The sequence below is a fragment of the Physella acuta genome, unplaced genomic scaffold (genome assembly GCF_028476545.2).
Source record: "Physella acuta isolate Inbredline_101_S28 unplaced genomic scaffold, ASM2847654v3 ptg001193l, whole genome shotgun sequence".
NCBI classification, from domain to species: Eukaryota; Metazoa; Mollusca; class Gastropoda; family Physidae; genus Physella; species Physella acuta.
This window is the reverse complement of record NW_026732710.1, coordinates 57,966-74,127: the sequence shown is the minus strand read 5'-3', so window position 1 is coordinate 74,127 and position 16,162 is coordinate 57,966. Positions and strand designations below refer to the sequence as shown.

Here is a 16,162-nt window from a genome sequence, read left to right as displayed (position 1 = left end):
TTAGCCCACACTGTCATTGGCACCGGCTCTTACTGTAACAGTCACTGACTCCCACTCTAATTGGTACCGGCTCTTATACTAACAGACACCAGCTCCCACAGTAGTCGGTACCGGCTCCTGCAGTAACAGATAGGTCCTTATAGTAATGGGTACCGACTCTTACAATAACAGATACCGGTCGGCTCTTAAACGGCGTTTAAAGTAACAGACGCCGGCTCCCACAGTAATCGATACCGGCTCTTAAAGTAACAGACACCGGCCCCCACAGTAATCGATACCGGCTCCTACAGTAACAGACATCGGCTCCCACAGTAATCGATACCGGCTCTTACAGTAACAGACACAGGCCCCCACAGTAATCGATACTAGCTTCTGCAGTGGTCGACAACGGTTGCTATAGCCGGCTCAACCTACATGGGTCACTGTGTACCCGATACCGAGTCTACGGTAATCGGCTCGATAGGATAACCGGTCCCACTCCTGTATTTCTTGAACGCGATTTTGCCCAATTTTTATTTTTATCTTTCTGTAACGCGACCTTCAGTATCAGACTTGACAAAAGGTTTCCAAAACTGTGGTCCGGGTTCAGTGTAAACAATCTCCGTAGTGCAGAGATTAAAAAATATTTTTTTGGTGGACTTTAAGATATCTCTACCTTAATTTGTATTCAGCTAATGGCAAGCCAGACGATTATTGGCAAAGTATGGTTATGTCCCCTGTTGTGATTCCCATTTTGAAAGGTTATTACTTTATTTAATTTTTAAAAAGCGTTTACAGTTGTCACTACAAGACGTAATGAGAGAATCACGTTACACATTTGAAGGCTGAGGGAGACTCAGATACACACAGCAAAAAACTACTGACAGGAGCAGAGAAAGTTGCAAAAGACTGGCTTTCTCTGGCGGTCCCATTTACCCTGGGCGTCAACGGTAAAAGATGATGAAGTTAGACTATTATACTAATTTAGTTACTATACTGTGAGGGGGGGGGGGGATGTATGCGCTGCTATATGAAAACTATACGTTGACTACTCCTATAACTAACTCTTCAACTATACACATATGAGGAGGACGGGAACCCTCTTATTTTCCGACGACACTAATTAACGATATCAACAACTTCGATTATGAAATAGAATTAACTTGATTGAGCATTACTTAAACAAAATGAGTTTCCTGTCTAATCCGTGTTTGATTAAATACAGACGCAAATATTTTTCTGGCGAATAACATATTCATACCTGATTCAACTGATTCGCGAGCGAATACAAACACACACGCATACCGCACTCTTGCACCTACGCACTCAGACACACTTGCAATCAAACACAAATACAAATGAACACACATCCTCAGCCAGTGAGGAAATAAAGGGGGCAGGGGGGGGGGGGGGAGGCTAATAAAGCAGCACTCTGGAGACTCCGATGATTTTTGGCCCCCACAATTTCTTTTACAGACTATAACATATTAAATTTGTGTACATTTTTATAATGTATTCTGTTTATACTAGCTAAATGTAAGTTCGTCCCGTGAGCCGGGAGGGGTCGCTACGACGCCTTTGACAATGCTAACACAGTTACAGTTTACATACATGAATACACACACCGCAACACATTTGGACCTATAATCACTTTAAAAAATTTGATTTCAATTTTGTTTTCTTCGCCATCGTGCATTGCTTAAAAGAGAACTTAGAAATAAAACCGTATTGCTGGTGATTGATGGCTTCTCTTATCATGTGTTTATTCAGTGGCTGAAGAAACTGTAACGCCACGCGGGGCTGGTGACAAGCTATGTGCCATTTAATCTTTAGGGCTTACCAGAACAAATCTCGCGATAACAAGTCACGTTTTACATTCTGTTCTCAACTATGAGAACAGCTGTACCGCTGTTGTAGCAACGGACGTCACTGCCTGGGCGTATCTATGGTCATGATGACGTGAGGGAAGGGAGATCATTCCCTTCATCAAAATGTTCGGTGACATCCTCGTCTTGAAATACAACTCTTGCTTTTCTTTGTTTTAGCCAAGTTTCTATAATTTATTTGTTGGGTGTATACTATGATCAACTGGCGAACGCGTTCCTTTTTTTAAACATAATAAAAGGTTTTACGGTAAACTGTTTTAAAAAAAATAATCGTGTCGTGGATTGAGTGTGTTTGTGTGTGGTGATGATGGTGCATATGTGCGGAGAGGGTGTGTCATTGTATGTTATAAACCTTAAATACGAAAGTAGGTAAACATGCGTTATATATTATTGCCAAAGACTAAGAAACAATTTTTAAAAAAAATAATGATACATAATCTTTTGGCTTCCAAATCAAATTTCTTACAAAGCTGTGTAAATACAATGTTCATTGAATTACCGATCTGTGTTTGGCCGTGAATCTTCTCATTATCTTTCCCATTGTTGTTAGTTCGGTGTAGATAATAATAGCCTTTATGGTTCATGCGAAATGGGCCAGAACTTAGCACCAGTTCTTTGATTAAGGAGGTGGGATGTAGTTTTCGTTCGCTCCTAATCAAGAGATTTACCAACCCAATCTGTTTTCTCCCCGACCACAAGGGAAAAAGGACAATCACGATAGTTTTAAGGCCCCCGTGTGTGCTCTATTCACCCAGTCGCTTATCGCCGCGCGGCAACACAACAAGATGCGGTCTATAGCCATTAATTTTTTCTTAGGTCGCTCAACAGCTAACATCTTCCCACTAGTCTAGAAAATGGCACAGAAGAGAGATCTATAGACTCATAGAGAGCTGTAATTGGCGGCCCATACTTCAGCAGGGAAGAATACTCTTCCGTGCTTTTTTTAGTTGCCCCCCCCCCCCCCACTCCAGCAGGACAGATAACTCAGTAGAGTGGCGGCCCATACTCAGGCAGGACAGATAACTCTAGAGTACTGAAGTTGGCGCCCCCACACTCCAGCATGACAGAGAACTCAATAGAGTGGCGGCCCATACTCAGGCAGGACAGATAATCCTGGAGAGCGGCGTTTGGCAGCCATCACTCCAGCAGGACAGAGAACTCTGGAGTACTGGAGTTGGCGCCCTCACACTACAACAGGACAGAGAACTCTGTGGAGAGTGGCAGTTAGCGAGAAGTAAAATAAAAAAACAATTTGTTTAAGGAGCCCTCATTTCCTTTATTTTTAAATGAGAGAAACCTACTTTAAAGACTATATTTTTTACCAGTATTTTCAATAACGATCGAGGCAAAAATAATAATTAAAAGATTAAAGAGAAACATGTAACAGCTAAAGATCTGCTACGGTTAGGAGTAGACTACTTTAGGAGATGTTAAGATTTAAAGGGAGTTAATGAATATACTAACAGTAACGGGGTAGTTGATCTTTCTTTAAATTTTGAGTTAATAGGCGCTTCCATGAATAATTTTGAACGATTGTTACCTCCCCTCCGTCACACGTTACAAGAAGCCAGACCCCCCCCCCCTAAAATGACGTCAAACCTCAGCATACACCCCCCCCCCCCCCCCTCAAAATTGCAGTTGAATTTTTTTTAAACATCGATAGTTTTCCAAAATCTTGTCTGAACTCTGTCAAAATAGAGTATTCTAATCAATTCCTACTACAATTTATTAAACAGCTTTCTAAAACGCAAAATAACGTCTAAAATTCGTTTTCTAACAATACTAACATTGCTTTTTTATAAGGCAAAAGTGTGAAGTCGTACCATCTGAACCCCAGCCCCTCATCACACAGTCACAAAATTACGGACCCCCCTCCCCCCTACGAGTGTGACGTCATTTATGGACGACCCCACAATAATTTTTTTAAAAGTTGAAATTATGCAAGCACGTAAAGCTTTAAAATATTTTAAAATCAATCTGTTTTCTGATACTTACTTTGCTTTAGTTATTTAACTTATCAATCTATAAGAGAAAAATTAACTGAATCATTAAGCAAAGAACAGTGTTCCAACTGTAAAAATATGAATTTTATTGGCTTTCATAATTGATTTATATAAAAACTAGAATCAATATAAAAATCACAAGTTAGTGGTAAAAGTATTTGTAAAGAAAATAACAAAATAGTAAACATCAACACCGGGTCAATGAACTGTCAAATACTGTCACAGTGTGTTCACTTGAAATAAACTCACATAGGCCTACTACTTTTGCTACAGATAAGTTTAGAAAAATGAACAAAATGCTGACATTTTAATGTGAAAATATACATTAAAAATTTGTATTGGCTCACATTAACAGTACTTTAGGCTTACATGTAAATAAATATTTCAAAAAGCCATCATCTAAATTTTATTTGAATATATTAAAACAGTAAATTACCATTACAGCAGCTTTGTCTTCTAATAGACTATTTTAATGTGTTTATTTTTCATTATAATTTAACAAACTATAAAGCCTAAGGTGCTTTAATTTAAAGTTTAAAAAAATTGTAATCAATGTATATACACTTTAAAAGCAGTTTAAATTAATTTTTCAAAACTAGATATGTAAATTATTTTTCTAAATATTAAAACAACTTTTGCACGGGGTAGCAAAAAAATTAAAAGTTTATAAAACTATTGTAGGGATCAAGAGAGCATACTTCAACAAGCATGTTTCACTCTAATTGAAAACAAAAAGGTAAGAATTACACATAATTACTGTTAACAGTAACAGACTATTGCATTCAAGGGGTCAAGCTAGCAACAAAAATGGCTGTTAATATTCCTGAAGTTTCCAGCTGCTATCCTTTTAGCTTTTTCCCAGCAAGATTCCTGTCAAATAAATACAACATTGAGGGAGTTAGAAATAGAAGGCAAAATAATGTATTTTTACTTCTTAGATGCAGTAACACATTTTCCAGCTTTTATGATTATTTCATGATAATAAATGAGGATGGCAAGATATTTTTTCACTGTTGATATTGATAAACATGATCCTCCATCCCCTCACATCACAAACACAGCAACATTTTGTTATCCACATCATTACACTAAAGCTTACCTATAATCCCATTCACTGATGCCCCAACCTTTAATACCATTAACAGAGTAAGTACAAAATCTTTCATAAATCTTGGCATCCCACTCTTTACCCATGTAAAACACAGGACAGTGTAGCCTGGATGACACCATGTAGTAGTCCTTGTCTCCTGAGTAAAAAAAAGTTAAATTCAACAATTATAAATTTACATAAAGTGTGATTTACTTTGGAGGGATGTGGTAGATAACACAAAAGTCATGAGTTCAGTCCCCTGACTGAATAATCCTCAGGTCCAAACAAGGTGGAAATATACAAAGGGAGAGGAAACGAAAAGACTGGTAACATGGGTGAGATGACCAGAGAGAGTGTAAGATTTAAAGGCATCCTTAGCTAGAATAAGAAAATTGTTGCTACATTTAGAGCTTTCATCTGACAGTAAGGTGAAAAACCAATAATATAATACAGATAAGGGACCAGCTAAATGTACTTTTCATTTGGTTCTAAAATTCTTACTGCACAAAATTAGCCAGACACTTCAGGGCTAATTGCACAAGTTAATAAAAAAACTTAATCCTTCTCTTTGAAATCGTCAATAACAAAAAGTATTTTTTACAAGCCTAAAACTCTCTTGCATTAATGTAAAAACTAGGATTCTCAAGGTGTGTGCTTTACACAGGGTTTTTCGTGATACTTTTGCAGATTTCAGTATGTGGATTTAATGTTGAGAATGAGACCAATCTATCAAGAAATTAATAGGTAACAAATCAATTTTGGAGAAAATTAATTTAAAATGATCACGTTGTTTGAAAATCAACAGCCGTTTAATAATTATATTTTAAATGGGGGATTTTTTAATTAGAAGTATTTTTTTACCAGCAGTAAAGTTAAGAATCAGTTTTGTGGGTGGTTCACCATCATCTCCCCAGTTGTAAAACTCAAAGTCCGTACCACTAACAGGATCCATTGAGCCATCTGGATGAAAGACATAGCCAACAACTAGCCTGGAAATTGATAGTGTAAAAATTTATGTTGTTTTAAAAAGATTGAGCCACATCTTGGCTTTTTAAAAAGCATGTAAGCAATAAACAACAAATAGTATTTTGTTATAGAAAGATGGGTTCAATATTTATAAATGAAAGCTGAAAAGATAAGTTGTGGTTTTAAAATTTAATTTTTTTGTATGCACTGTATACTACATTTACAAAGTAAATTTTTAAAATTATAATCAATATACAGGATGTATAACAGATATGATATGTATAACAAAATGATTTTAATAAACCTACCTGGATAGTGTTATTGGCATAGATATAGCACCAACACAGATGGCAGTACCATCTTCTAAATGTACATAATTAAGAACATATCTGTGAAATAGCTTCCAATCACGAATATTTCCTGCAATAATGAATAGAGTTTATAATTAGTTTAATTATAATATTCAGCCATATTTAATTTTTATTTAACAGCCGCTATTATTGATACAGTCAAATCATAATATTTACCATAGGAATGATCTCTGACCCCTTGTACTTTGATATCTAGATCTTGATGTCCTGCAATCTGAACAGTGCCTTGAATTTCTCCAAACTGTTCATAATGTGTCTGGTGAGCCCTGATTCATAAATTGCATGACCATGAAATTAACCAGTTGTCTTATTTGCAAATTCACCTAAACTATAACCTACTAAGAAAACATGGCACTGGCCTTAATCTGTCAAATTAAAATTAGCCATAGAAAATGAGAACATACAACTTAATACTAAATGTTTTTTCTAACTATATACAATTTTTCAGAACTCCATATTTACTTTTTTAAAGTGTCAAAATAATCTCGAGACCATTTTTCCCTAGCAATGCCATCAGCCATGACATGGGGGTGAAGATCAGTGTCAAAATCAAAAGGTTTAGTGTAAGCTTTCCATAAGAGGCTAAACTTCACATGCACATTTTGTTTTGTGTCAGCAATTCTGTATTTGATTGAGATGGCCAAAAAAAGCAATGTTTTAAAAAATATAGTTATTTGGAACAAATATAGTCAAATAATGTAATAAAATGCGAGAATAAACATAAGAAGGGCTACAATATTTGACCAACCTCAAACTACCATTAAATGAAATAGACCATTCCTCCATGGGTTTAATGGGTGTTATGATCAAACCTCCAGCCGCATAAGCAGACTCACAACTATCACTAGTTAACCAGGTGTCAGGCAGGTTAGGTAACTCCAGCAAACCAATGGATGGAACCTATTTTGAATACTTTAGAATAACTTATTTCAGCCTGTAGCTATTTTAGTAAGGACTAACAAGTGGCATAACATTTCAATGTAAAAACATTTTACTAATTTGGATGTAAATTTCTATTTATCACAGAAAATATTTAGATCCTTATCGACAGCAATGATAATAAGGTGTTGAATAAATATATGTATAAGGCTAGTACTAGATCTATAACAAACCTGCAAGTAAAGTATTGTCTGAACAATGCCCTCATGTCTTCTTGCTGTTGCAGCTACTAAAAATACTCCATCAGAGTTTCCACCATTAAAATAGACTGCATCCACTGCCTATGAAAACATTACATTTTTGGGAAATGGAAAAATAGTTTTTCTCATGTCTTTTAAGTCTTTAGAATTAGTAATAATAATGTTACAATGTAGTAGAATGTACCTTTATAAAAAGTTTATAGACTTTAATTTTATGGAAGTTTATTCTGTTGTTGTTTTTATCATTTCTTTGATTTGGTCTAGGCTTTATTATTAGATCTAAATCTATATACTTTATAGTCAATTTATAGTTTATAGAACAACATACCAGTGGATGATTTTGGGAAAGTTGCTGTAACCTGTCCATTTCTTCTGGTGAGTTTCTGGACTGAATGCCATAACCAGCACCAGCAGATTCAGCTGATTGTTTTCTTCGTAGTCGGTTGTCATTTTGTCTTTTTCTCAACCAAAGGATTATTCTGAAAAGTTTATATTTTAAGGGATAAAAGAAACCAGGTTGTACGTATATTTTAGGAACATGCTTTTCGTTAATATTTCTAAGAATCCATTCAGTAAAAAGCCACAAAACAACTGCAACAAAAGGACTAAGAAGCAACGCTAAAATAAAAGGCGTCGTCATGTTGCTGTAGTTAGCGCCTTTGACCTTTGGCACTTACGGTGCTGCTTAACATGTACACGAAATTTTTTAACACAGATTCTTCTAGCTCGCTGTTCTTTTTCACGCAGTTAACGTTGTACACAGACAACATATATGTCATCATAGGCCTATTACATCGGTCTAACACAGAAATGTTGAAACAAAAGGGGTCATCCATAAATAACGCCACAATTTTTGACGATTTTTACTTTCCTCTGTCACAAATCGTCAAAAAAAGCCAGATCCCCCTATTAAAAGACGTCATACCCCAAAAAACAGCTTACAGAAACCTTTGTCTTAAATGCGAAATTCCGTTTCTTACTTACATTTTAAATCCAAAAGTGTGACGTCACACTTTCTGATAATCCCTCATTACATATTGTCTCAAAATTCTGACCCCCTCCCCACAGGTCAGGAATCTGATGTCAGTTATAGACGCTCCCCTACCCCAAATTCAAACTCGTCACTATACCCCGCCCCCCCGCTACAAAAAGTTTGTTCAGAACATTTTTTATAACCATTTATCGTTGAAAATCAAAGCTCTAAAATTAAATATGGCTTTTGATCAACACCCACCACATAAAGTATTTTTAAAATGATACAGGACTATCACCACACCACTCATTTTACTTTTATCTTTATGTTCTATTTAATGTGCATGATACCGTACTCAAGAACGTAATTATTATTCATTGTTGTGATACTGATGAGATGGCCCTCCTTTCATCATCTAACACACCAGTAATTTATACGAGAAGCTGAGTAGGTCACTTCGGCACTTTAAAAGTAACTTTCAACCTGAATTTTAGCAGATATTTCACTTTTTGTAAAATTTTGTTTTTAGAAATTGTAAAGAAAATTTGCAAGATGCGTTGTCTTGACCAGGATATGCTAAACTTTGTCAAATAACTTATTAGCTAACAAAAAGTTAGCAGTAGTTTTATTATTTCTTCATTTAGTGGTCTTAACATTTAGAAAAAACAACTCAATCACTACCTAAAAAGAAATTGCTTTGTCAGAAAAGAAAAATGGCTATGGGCTGTAATTGACATTGTTTTATGTAATTTACTGAACATCTGGAAAGGGAGACAGAAAGATAAAAAAGAATAACATAAAATTAGTCATTCTATAATCTGATTATTTTTGTTTTTTTATTATTAAATCAGAAGGTGTGTGCGTTTACTCCCAGCTAGTAAGCCTCATCTGTCTAGCAGCTAGCAGTTCACTTGTGTGTAAGCAATTGCCCCTGCCCCACAATATTTAATTTGTTGGTAGGCTTACATATTTTAAAGTTTCAATAGATATCTAACTGCAGGATTTTCTGTTGTGTAATGAATAGTGAGTGTTTATTATTCTACCCAGTTGTGAGGTGTGAAGGCCATACACAGCAATAAAAAAATAACTAAATTGTGCAATTTGAAGTATGACAAAGTTATAGACAAGCAAATAAGAAAACAAATTATTGTTGACAATTTTATTCTAGACAGTCAACTAAAAACATGGAGATTTCACCAGTGTTTACAAAATATGTCAACCAGATTGCACACATTAATGTCATCAAAATTGTTTTAAATGCATAAAGTATAAGCTTCAAGGGAATCGTAGTAAAAAAATATTTCATCATAAGATAAAAAGAATGAATTAGACTGAGGCACTTACAAAACAAGCTACAGTTCAACAAAATATTTGCTTACTTCTGCTCTAAATGTTTTTTGATGTGTTATGTATAACTTTAATTTAATTAAATCAATAACAAATTGTTTAACTTTGAAAATTAATTAAAAGCAAAAGAGACAACATCCCACTAGCTATTTTATGACTTTTTCATGTAAAAAAAATATTTAACAATCAAGATATGGAATGTTGTGTTGTTCATGAATGAAAATGCTAACTAAAAATAGATTGGAAACAAGTAGACCATTTTTTTTCTACTTTGATTTTCAATAATAATTTGGATTGTAATAAAAGTTTAATTAAAAACAGGAAATTGAACTGTACACTTATTGCATTGTAGGCAAAATTACCATTTTTTTTTTTAATTTAAAATTTAATATCCTGTATGGTGTATATAAACTTTCAAAAACATGAAAAGATTAATTTTATATATATACATGATGCTTTATGGCAGTTTATAGAATGAAATTCAAATGTGAGATTTTATAACAATAGTAAACAGGGCCTGCCATTTACTAAAGTGATCTAAACAAAAAAAAACTAACAAAAAATAACAGATTATATCATACATGTCAAAATATATAAATCTTCAAATGTATCACTTGACAAACTTTAGCTGTGGAATCGTTGGTGTGTATGGCTGGAGAAGGTGTAACATAACAGCCTGAAAAGAAATATTGCATTAGTTAAGTGTGAATGCTTGATAGGTAGGCCTATTTGCTTCAGGTTAGGAAACATAAAGGTGGCTGGTAATGAACTGATCACAGTTTCAGAATGTCATAGAAAACATGAATTCTACTTTTTCTACCCTATTAATCTTCCAAAGGGTTAACTTTTTTTTACAAGTTAAAAGTTTGTTTATCTTTAAGATTCTGCTATAGAATAACAATGACAATAATAACATGATGACAGAAAGCTATAACTTTATAATATTCTTGTCTATGGTGGCACTTAAAAGCAATTGTAAAAAGCATTTATCATTTGTCAAGAATATAAAATACATGTTTAACTTTTATTATCTGATGCCTCAGACAAAAAAAAATACAAGTTGTACATTACTGAATTTTATTTCTAATAATATACAAATTAATTAGTAGAAATTAGTATACTACTTACCATTACAGTCCACATGCGATTTTCTGCTTCTTGCCATACAAGTGATTGTTTACTGTAGAAAATATCATCAGTTACTTCTTCTTGTTTTCGTGGTAGGCAATGTAGAAAAACCCACTCTGCACCAGCATCTTTTAACATCTATTTTAAAATAAAAAAGAAACGTTATGACTATTATCTATTGGTATAAAAATGAAAGTTATGTACATTTTTAAAAAATATATAGAAAAAGTGAAGTTGTGCGTTTATGTTTTTTTTTTATAAAAGACAAGTTTTCTAAAAAGTATTACCTATTTAATTGGAAGTTACCTACCTTTCCGTCGATTTGATAACCTGCAAAATCTTTTAATCTTTTCTGCTTTTCTTCTTCTTGTCCCATGCTGACCCATGTATCAGTTACAATAACATTTGCCATTCTGGCTGCAGCTATTGGATCAGTTCCCATTTTAAACAATGCTCCGGTCTGCACATAAAACAAGAAAATGTGATAATTATTCAGTAACTTAAGAAGGACTTGTAAACATTATTTTGATTTATCTATAGTCAATATTAAACTAAAAATCACTTGAATGAAGAACGAAATGTCTTACCTTTCCTGAAATGTTCATGACCTCAGAAGTAATTGTTTCATTAGGTTCATAACCCTAAAATATTGTAAACCTTCATAAACAGTTTAAAAATTGATAACATTAAATGAAATTATATAAAAGTGAAAATTTGTTTAAAATATATGAAATGACAAACTAATTGAAAAATGTGTTAGACTACTGTGCATATTATATACACATTAAATACATTGTAAAAAATAAACAATAAAAATAGTGGGTGTATGTATATATGTATATATATATATATATATATATGTAACAAAGTGTGCTATTCTTGTTGTGTGGTGTTTTACCCTGCTTGTAGCGCCAATTGTGACAGAGGTGTGACATTGTTGTGTGTGTAAGTGCCAATTTGTTCTGTCTCTATGCCTTTCTCGGCGCTGTACTCTCAAGTAGGACTCTATAAATACCCTCAGACATAATGTGTCTCTATTATGGTAGAACCTATTGCGTAATTTTTTATATTAGTTGATCAACCTGTGTCTACTATGTTGGTTAGCCATGTCATGTTTTTGTCAAGTAATTACACCTTGTTTATTTGCCACTTTCTGTTTGACCACTGCAACTTATTGTAGTTACCAATTATGTGTGTTTGCTGCTATACAATAGTTAAATGCATATATATGTACAGCAATTTTGCAACAGCAAAAAAATAAAATAGAATGTTATAATTGCTTACAGCAGGTGTAGCAATATTAAGATCAATTCCCAACTTTGCACAGCCATACATTAATGAATGAAGGATGTTATTCCCATCTCCAATCCAAGCAATTTGAAGCCCTCTTAAATAACCAAAATGTTCCTGTTAAAAGATAATGGTTAAACCAATACTCTGAAGAACTATTAATTTACAGTTTTTAAAAATTATAGTAAATAATACCTCTCATTCAATTTTTTAAATATACAATTTTAGGTTGCTAGTTAACTGATAGTGACAAACCTGAAGATATATAACATTTGATTAAAACTTAAAAAACTAAAGTCATTCTAAGTCATAGCTTTCTTTTCATTATATACAACATTTTCAAACCTGCAAAGTCATGAAGTCTGCAAGAATCTGTAAGGGATGTAAAAGATCAGATAAGCCATTTATTACAGGTTTGTTAGCTTCATTGGCCATTTCTTCAATAACATTGTGTCCATATACCCTGGCTAGAATAACATCAGACATACCTGCCAAAACCCTAAAAAAAAAAATTCATTTTCATTTTAGTTTTTTTCTTTCTATTCTATAAAAATAATGTTGTTATTGAGATTTGAAGACAAAAGAAATAGGAAAAACTTGATGAAATTATCAATACCTGGCAGAGTCTTTCACACTTTCATTAACTCCAAGGTGTATGTCATCTGGGCCAAGAAAACAGGCGTGTCCTCCTAGTTTTGCAAAACCTTAATTTTTAAAAAATGTAGGATAAAAATTAAAGTGTTATTATGTGGGCATATTAAACGTTTTCACTAAACCTGTTGTTTTTTAAAAGTCAAGAATTCACTAACACACAATTTTTTTAGCTCTCAAATAAACAACTTAAGCAAATAAACAAAAAATTCTTATTACTTTTTTTTAACATTATCAAAATTGCTTTTTTTAAAACAACACATAGATGTATATTTTTAAAAAAAACTCTTTAGCCATAGATATTGCATCTTCTAACCATGCAATGTTACCTAATTCTGTAGATAATCTGGTACGAGTACTTCTTTTCTGGAAAATAAGTGCAGCTGTCTTCCCTTTCAGTGGTTGAAAAATCTGTACATTCAAATTAAAACATCTAACTTTAATAACTATAGTGTAAAAATATAGTAATACTTTTTATTACCAGATATACATCTTTCATAATGGGCTTAGTGCTCATACACACTACCCTTCTATATGCAGAGGTCACAGTAACAGATGAACTTTAATTCATCTGCTCTTTGCACTGCCAGGTTTGAATGTAAGTAAGTTAACTACCCTAACGAACCTTACTGTCCATGGGGCAGAAGAAGTAAAGGTCACCTGTCTCAGTGCATATGAAGGGATAGTGTATAGCATGTGAAAAATGTGGTTACAGATTAAACAATTTTATACAAGGTTGCAAAAAAGGGGAGTTGCTAGTTTTCCCATGATCTCACATACCAAAAGATGCTAATGTTACAAGATCTCATCTCCCATTAGTCCCATCATATGAGAAATAAAAATGTATTTGCATTAATAACTAGATTATAATTTTAAAAGTAGGTATTTAATAAATGGTCTTTCGTGAGATCATTAATAACATATAACTTAACATCTCAGAAAGTTGAAGCAAATACTCTCAGATGCCGATTTAAACTTAATTAAATAGATTTCTGACTTCTAGTACAATTTTTATCAACCAATCACCTTCAAACACGTGATATCAAATCTGATTATTCAGAGAAAAACTTACCTCTCCATTATCTTTCATACGTGTTTTCAAATCTTTGGCAGTCCACAAAAACTGTTTAATGTCTTCACAGCTAAAATGCTTCAAGCTCAGGAAATCTCGTCCAACCAAGTGGCTTTCAGCTCTGTAATAATAAATTAAAACTAATGTATTGTATTATTCTTGTATTGTGTAGAGTGTAGATTATTTAAAGAAATGTTCTTAAAAATGATTATTAGGACAAATTAATTAGTTAGTAATCTAATAATTACTTCAGCCTTGTTAATAATCAATTATATTGACAATATTCTAAAATGTAAATCATTTTGACATTTAGGCCTACTAACTGTCGTGGTATTGTAAAAATGCAAATATACTCAAAAATTCTAGATATCTATCTTGATCTTATCACAAAATTAAACAAAACACTAGTTACTAGTTAGTAAGTAACTTAGTCACGTGAATCCTTGGTTAGTTTACTAGTTTAGCCTTAAAAACCTGGCTTGTTTTAAATTTAATTTATTATTTTAAATCTATAGGCCTAAAAGTATAAAATTAAATTTATTAAATTAGGCCTAGATTCTAGATCTAGATCTAGTATAAATTTATAAATTATAAAATTATAAGTCTTATAATAAGACAAGAAGTAAATCGAGATCTAGTCTAGATCTAGTTGAACTTACTTCTTCAAACCTTGATCTAAGGTGTTGTTTGTATTTTTATCTTTTTCTATGTCAGAGAATAAAGCACCGAGCCTACTGCTTCTTTCAGTACTTTTACTTTTGTTTTTCTCGCCTGTTTTGTCGGTAAATACCGATCGTATTCCATTTTGGATTACACGTTTGTGTATGAATCCTATAAGGTTTTGCTTATTTCGTAATGTGCATAAAACAGACATTTTCAAAACTCATCAGTAGTCAAAAGAACGCAACGTAAAACTGTCGCGTTAGACAAAATTTTAGACTTTTTAACCAGAAATAAATTTCAAAACAAACATGCTTTTCTGATACTTGACCTCTCACCCGAACAATGACCGTATCAAACAAACAAACTTCCGAGTTTTACTAGATCTAGCGGTTCTCAATTCTTTTCACAATCTGGAGCACATAAAATTAATAGTAATTTAATAGATCTAGAATCTAGATCTAAATCTACATTCTTTTGACTGCTCCCCGACAGACTCTTTAACATTCAAATAGGTGCGTTAAATTATTTTATCAGTGTCCGATAATGCCCAAAATATGGAATCTTCTTAAAAAGGTGGTGTTAGACTACTAAGTAGTAAGTTATAACCTATAATAAATTAAATTAAAACAAAACATTGTAATTAAATTTAGTAGTGACATTTAGTGATTTAGATCAACAAACCCTACCACAACACAACTACCGCCATAGCACTGCCGTGTTAGAGCACCAACATTTTACATTTTTAGCGCAATTTCCATTCTGGAGAATTGCGTTTATTAACCCGTCATTTCTGGATGGATGGATGGATGGATGGATGAATGTGTGTCCGCAGCTTTAAGTCGTATCTCCTCCTCAACGAAGCAATATCGATGACTAGTTCCAAAAGCAATTATGTTAAGCAAGTTACGAGGATGAACATAGGCCATAAAAATTCAGGGTTTCTTTCATGGATTTCCCAGAAAAGCCAAAAAATCTCGAAAAAAAGCAGTTTTTGGCCCATATCTCGCCAACCAGACCACTTAGCGACTTGAAACATGTACCAATCGATTCCTGTCATAATTTAGAACAATATTGCCGAAGAAAGTTTTCAAAAATATTCTCTCGTTCGGTCACAAATTTTAAAATTACATAAACACCTACAAACCGATTGTTCTTCTAGCTTAAACGCACCCCAACATTATACGTCAGAGCTATTTTTAGATAACATAAGGAAATTGCGCACAAATGTCACTAGACTTTTTTAATTAACTTGTTTTAAAAAAGATTGTTAAAAATTACAGTGCATTAAAAAAAAAAATGATACATGCCCCGAACATTTATTTGAGAACAGGACATACTCCACGTATTTTAGTTTGAGAGCCCCGTCAGCCCCAGTATCGGTGTATTTTGTTTTTGTTTACCTCAAAAAATAAGTGGACCAAAGTTCTTTTTTTTCTAGATTATGGTAAACAAGTTTTCAAGTCATGCGCGTTTGACAAAACACATTGTGTGTGTGTATTAAATGAATTGTTTCTACAGTTATGAAAAGTAGGGCATGATAGGCCTACAAAATAGGAAACAATTGGCAAGATTCTAGTTTAGCATTCATGTTGATTACTAGAATG

The 16,162-nt window shown here is 33.3% G+C and overlaps 2 protein-coding genes across 2 annotated transcripts; both read right to left on the bottom strand.

Annotated features, from left to right (window-relative positions):
• Positions 1-3,934: 3,934 nt before the first annotated feature.
• On the bottom strand, positions 3,935-8,092 carry LOC131956986 (uncharacterized). Its single transcript, XM_059321672.1, has 9 exons — positions 7,763-8,092; positions 7,408-7,515; positions 7,044-7,195; positions 6,758-6,916; positions 6,452-6,561; positions 6,233-6,344; positions 5,820-5,947; positions 4,968-5,115; positions 3,935-4,738 (listed from the first exon to the last, which is right to left on the bottom strand). The coding sequence occupies exons 1-9, from the start codon at positions 8,072-8,074 to the stop codon at positions 4,708-4,710; spliced, it is 1,260 nt and encodes a 419-aa protein (XP_059177655.1). The 5' UTR covers positions 8,075-8,092; the 3' UTR covers positions 3,935-4,707.
• A 1,459-nt stretch (positions 8,093-9,551) lies between these two features.
• On the bottom strand, positions 9,552-14,915 carry LOC131956985 (ornithine transcarbamylase, mitochondrial). The gene is made up of 10 exons (XM_059321671.1): positions 14,555-14,915; positions 13,896-14,016; positions 13,153-13,234; positions 12,789-12,876; positions 12,518-12,671; positions 12,167-12,289; positions 11,470-11,523; positions 11,193-11,342; positions 10,883-11,020; positions 9,552-10,430 (listed from the first exon to the last, which is right to left on the bottom strand). The coding sequence occupies exons 1-10, from the start codon at positions 14,767-14,769 to the stop codon at positions 10,365-10,367; spliced, it is 1,191 nt and encodes a 396-aa protein (XP_059177654.1). The 5' UTR covers positions 14,770-14,915; the 3' UTR covers positions 9,552-10,364.
• Positions 14,916-16,162: the final 1,247 nt, after the last annotated feature.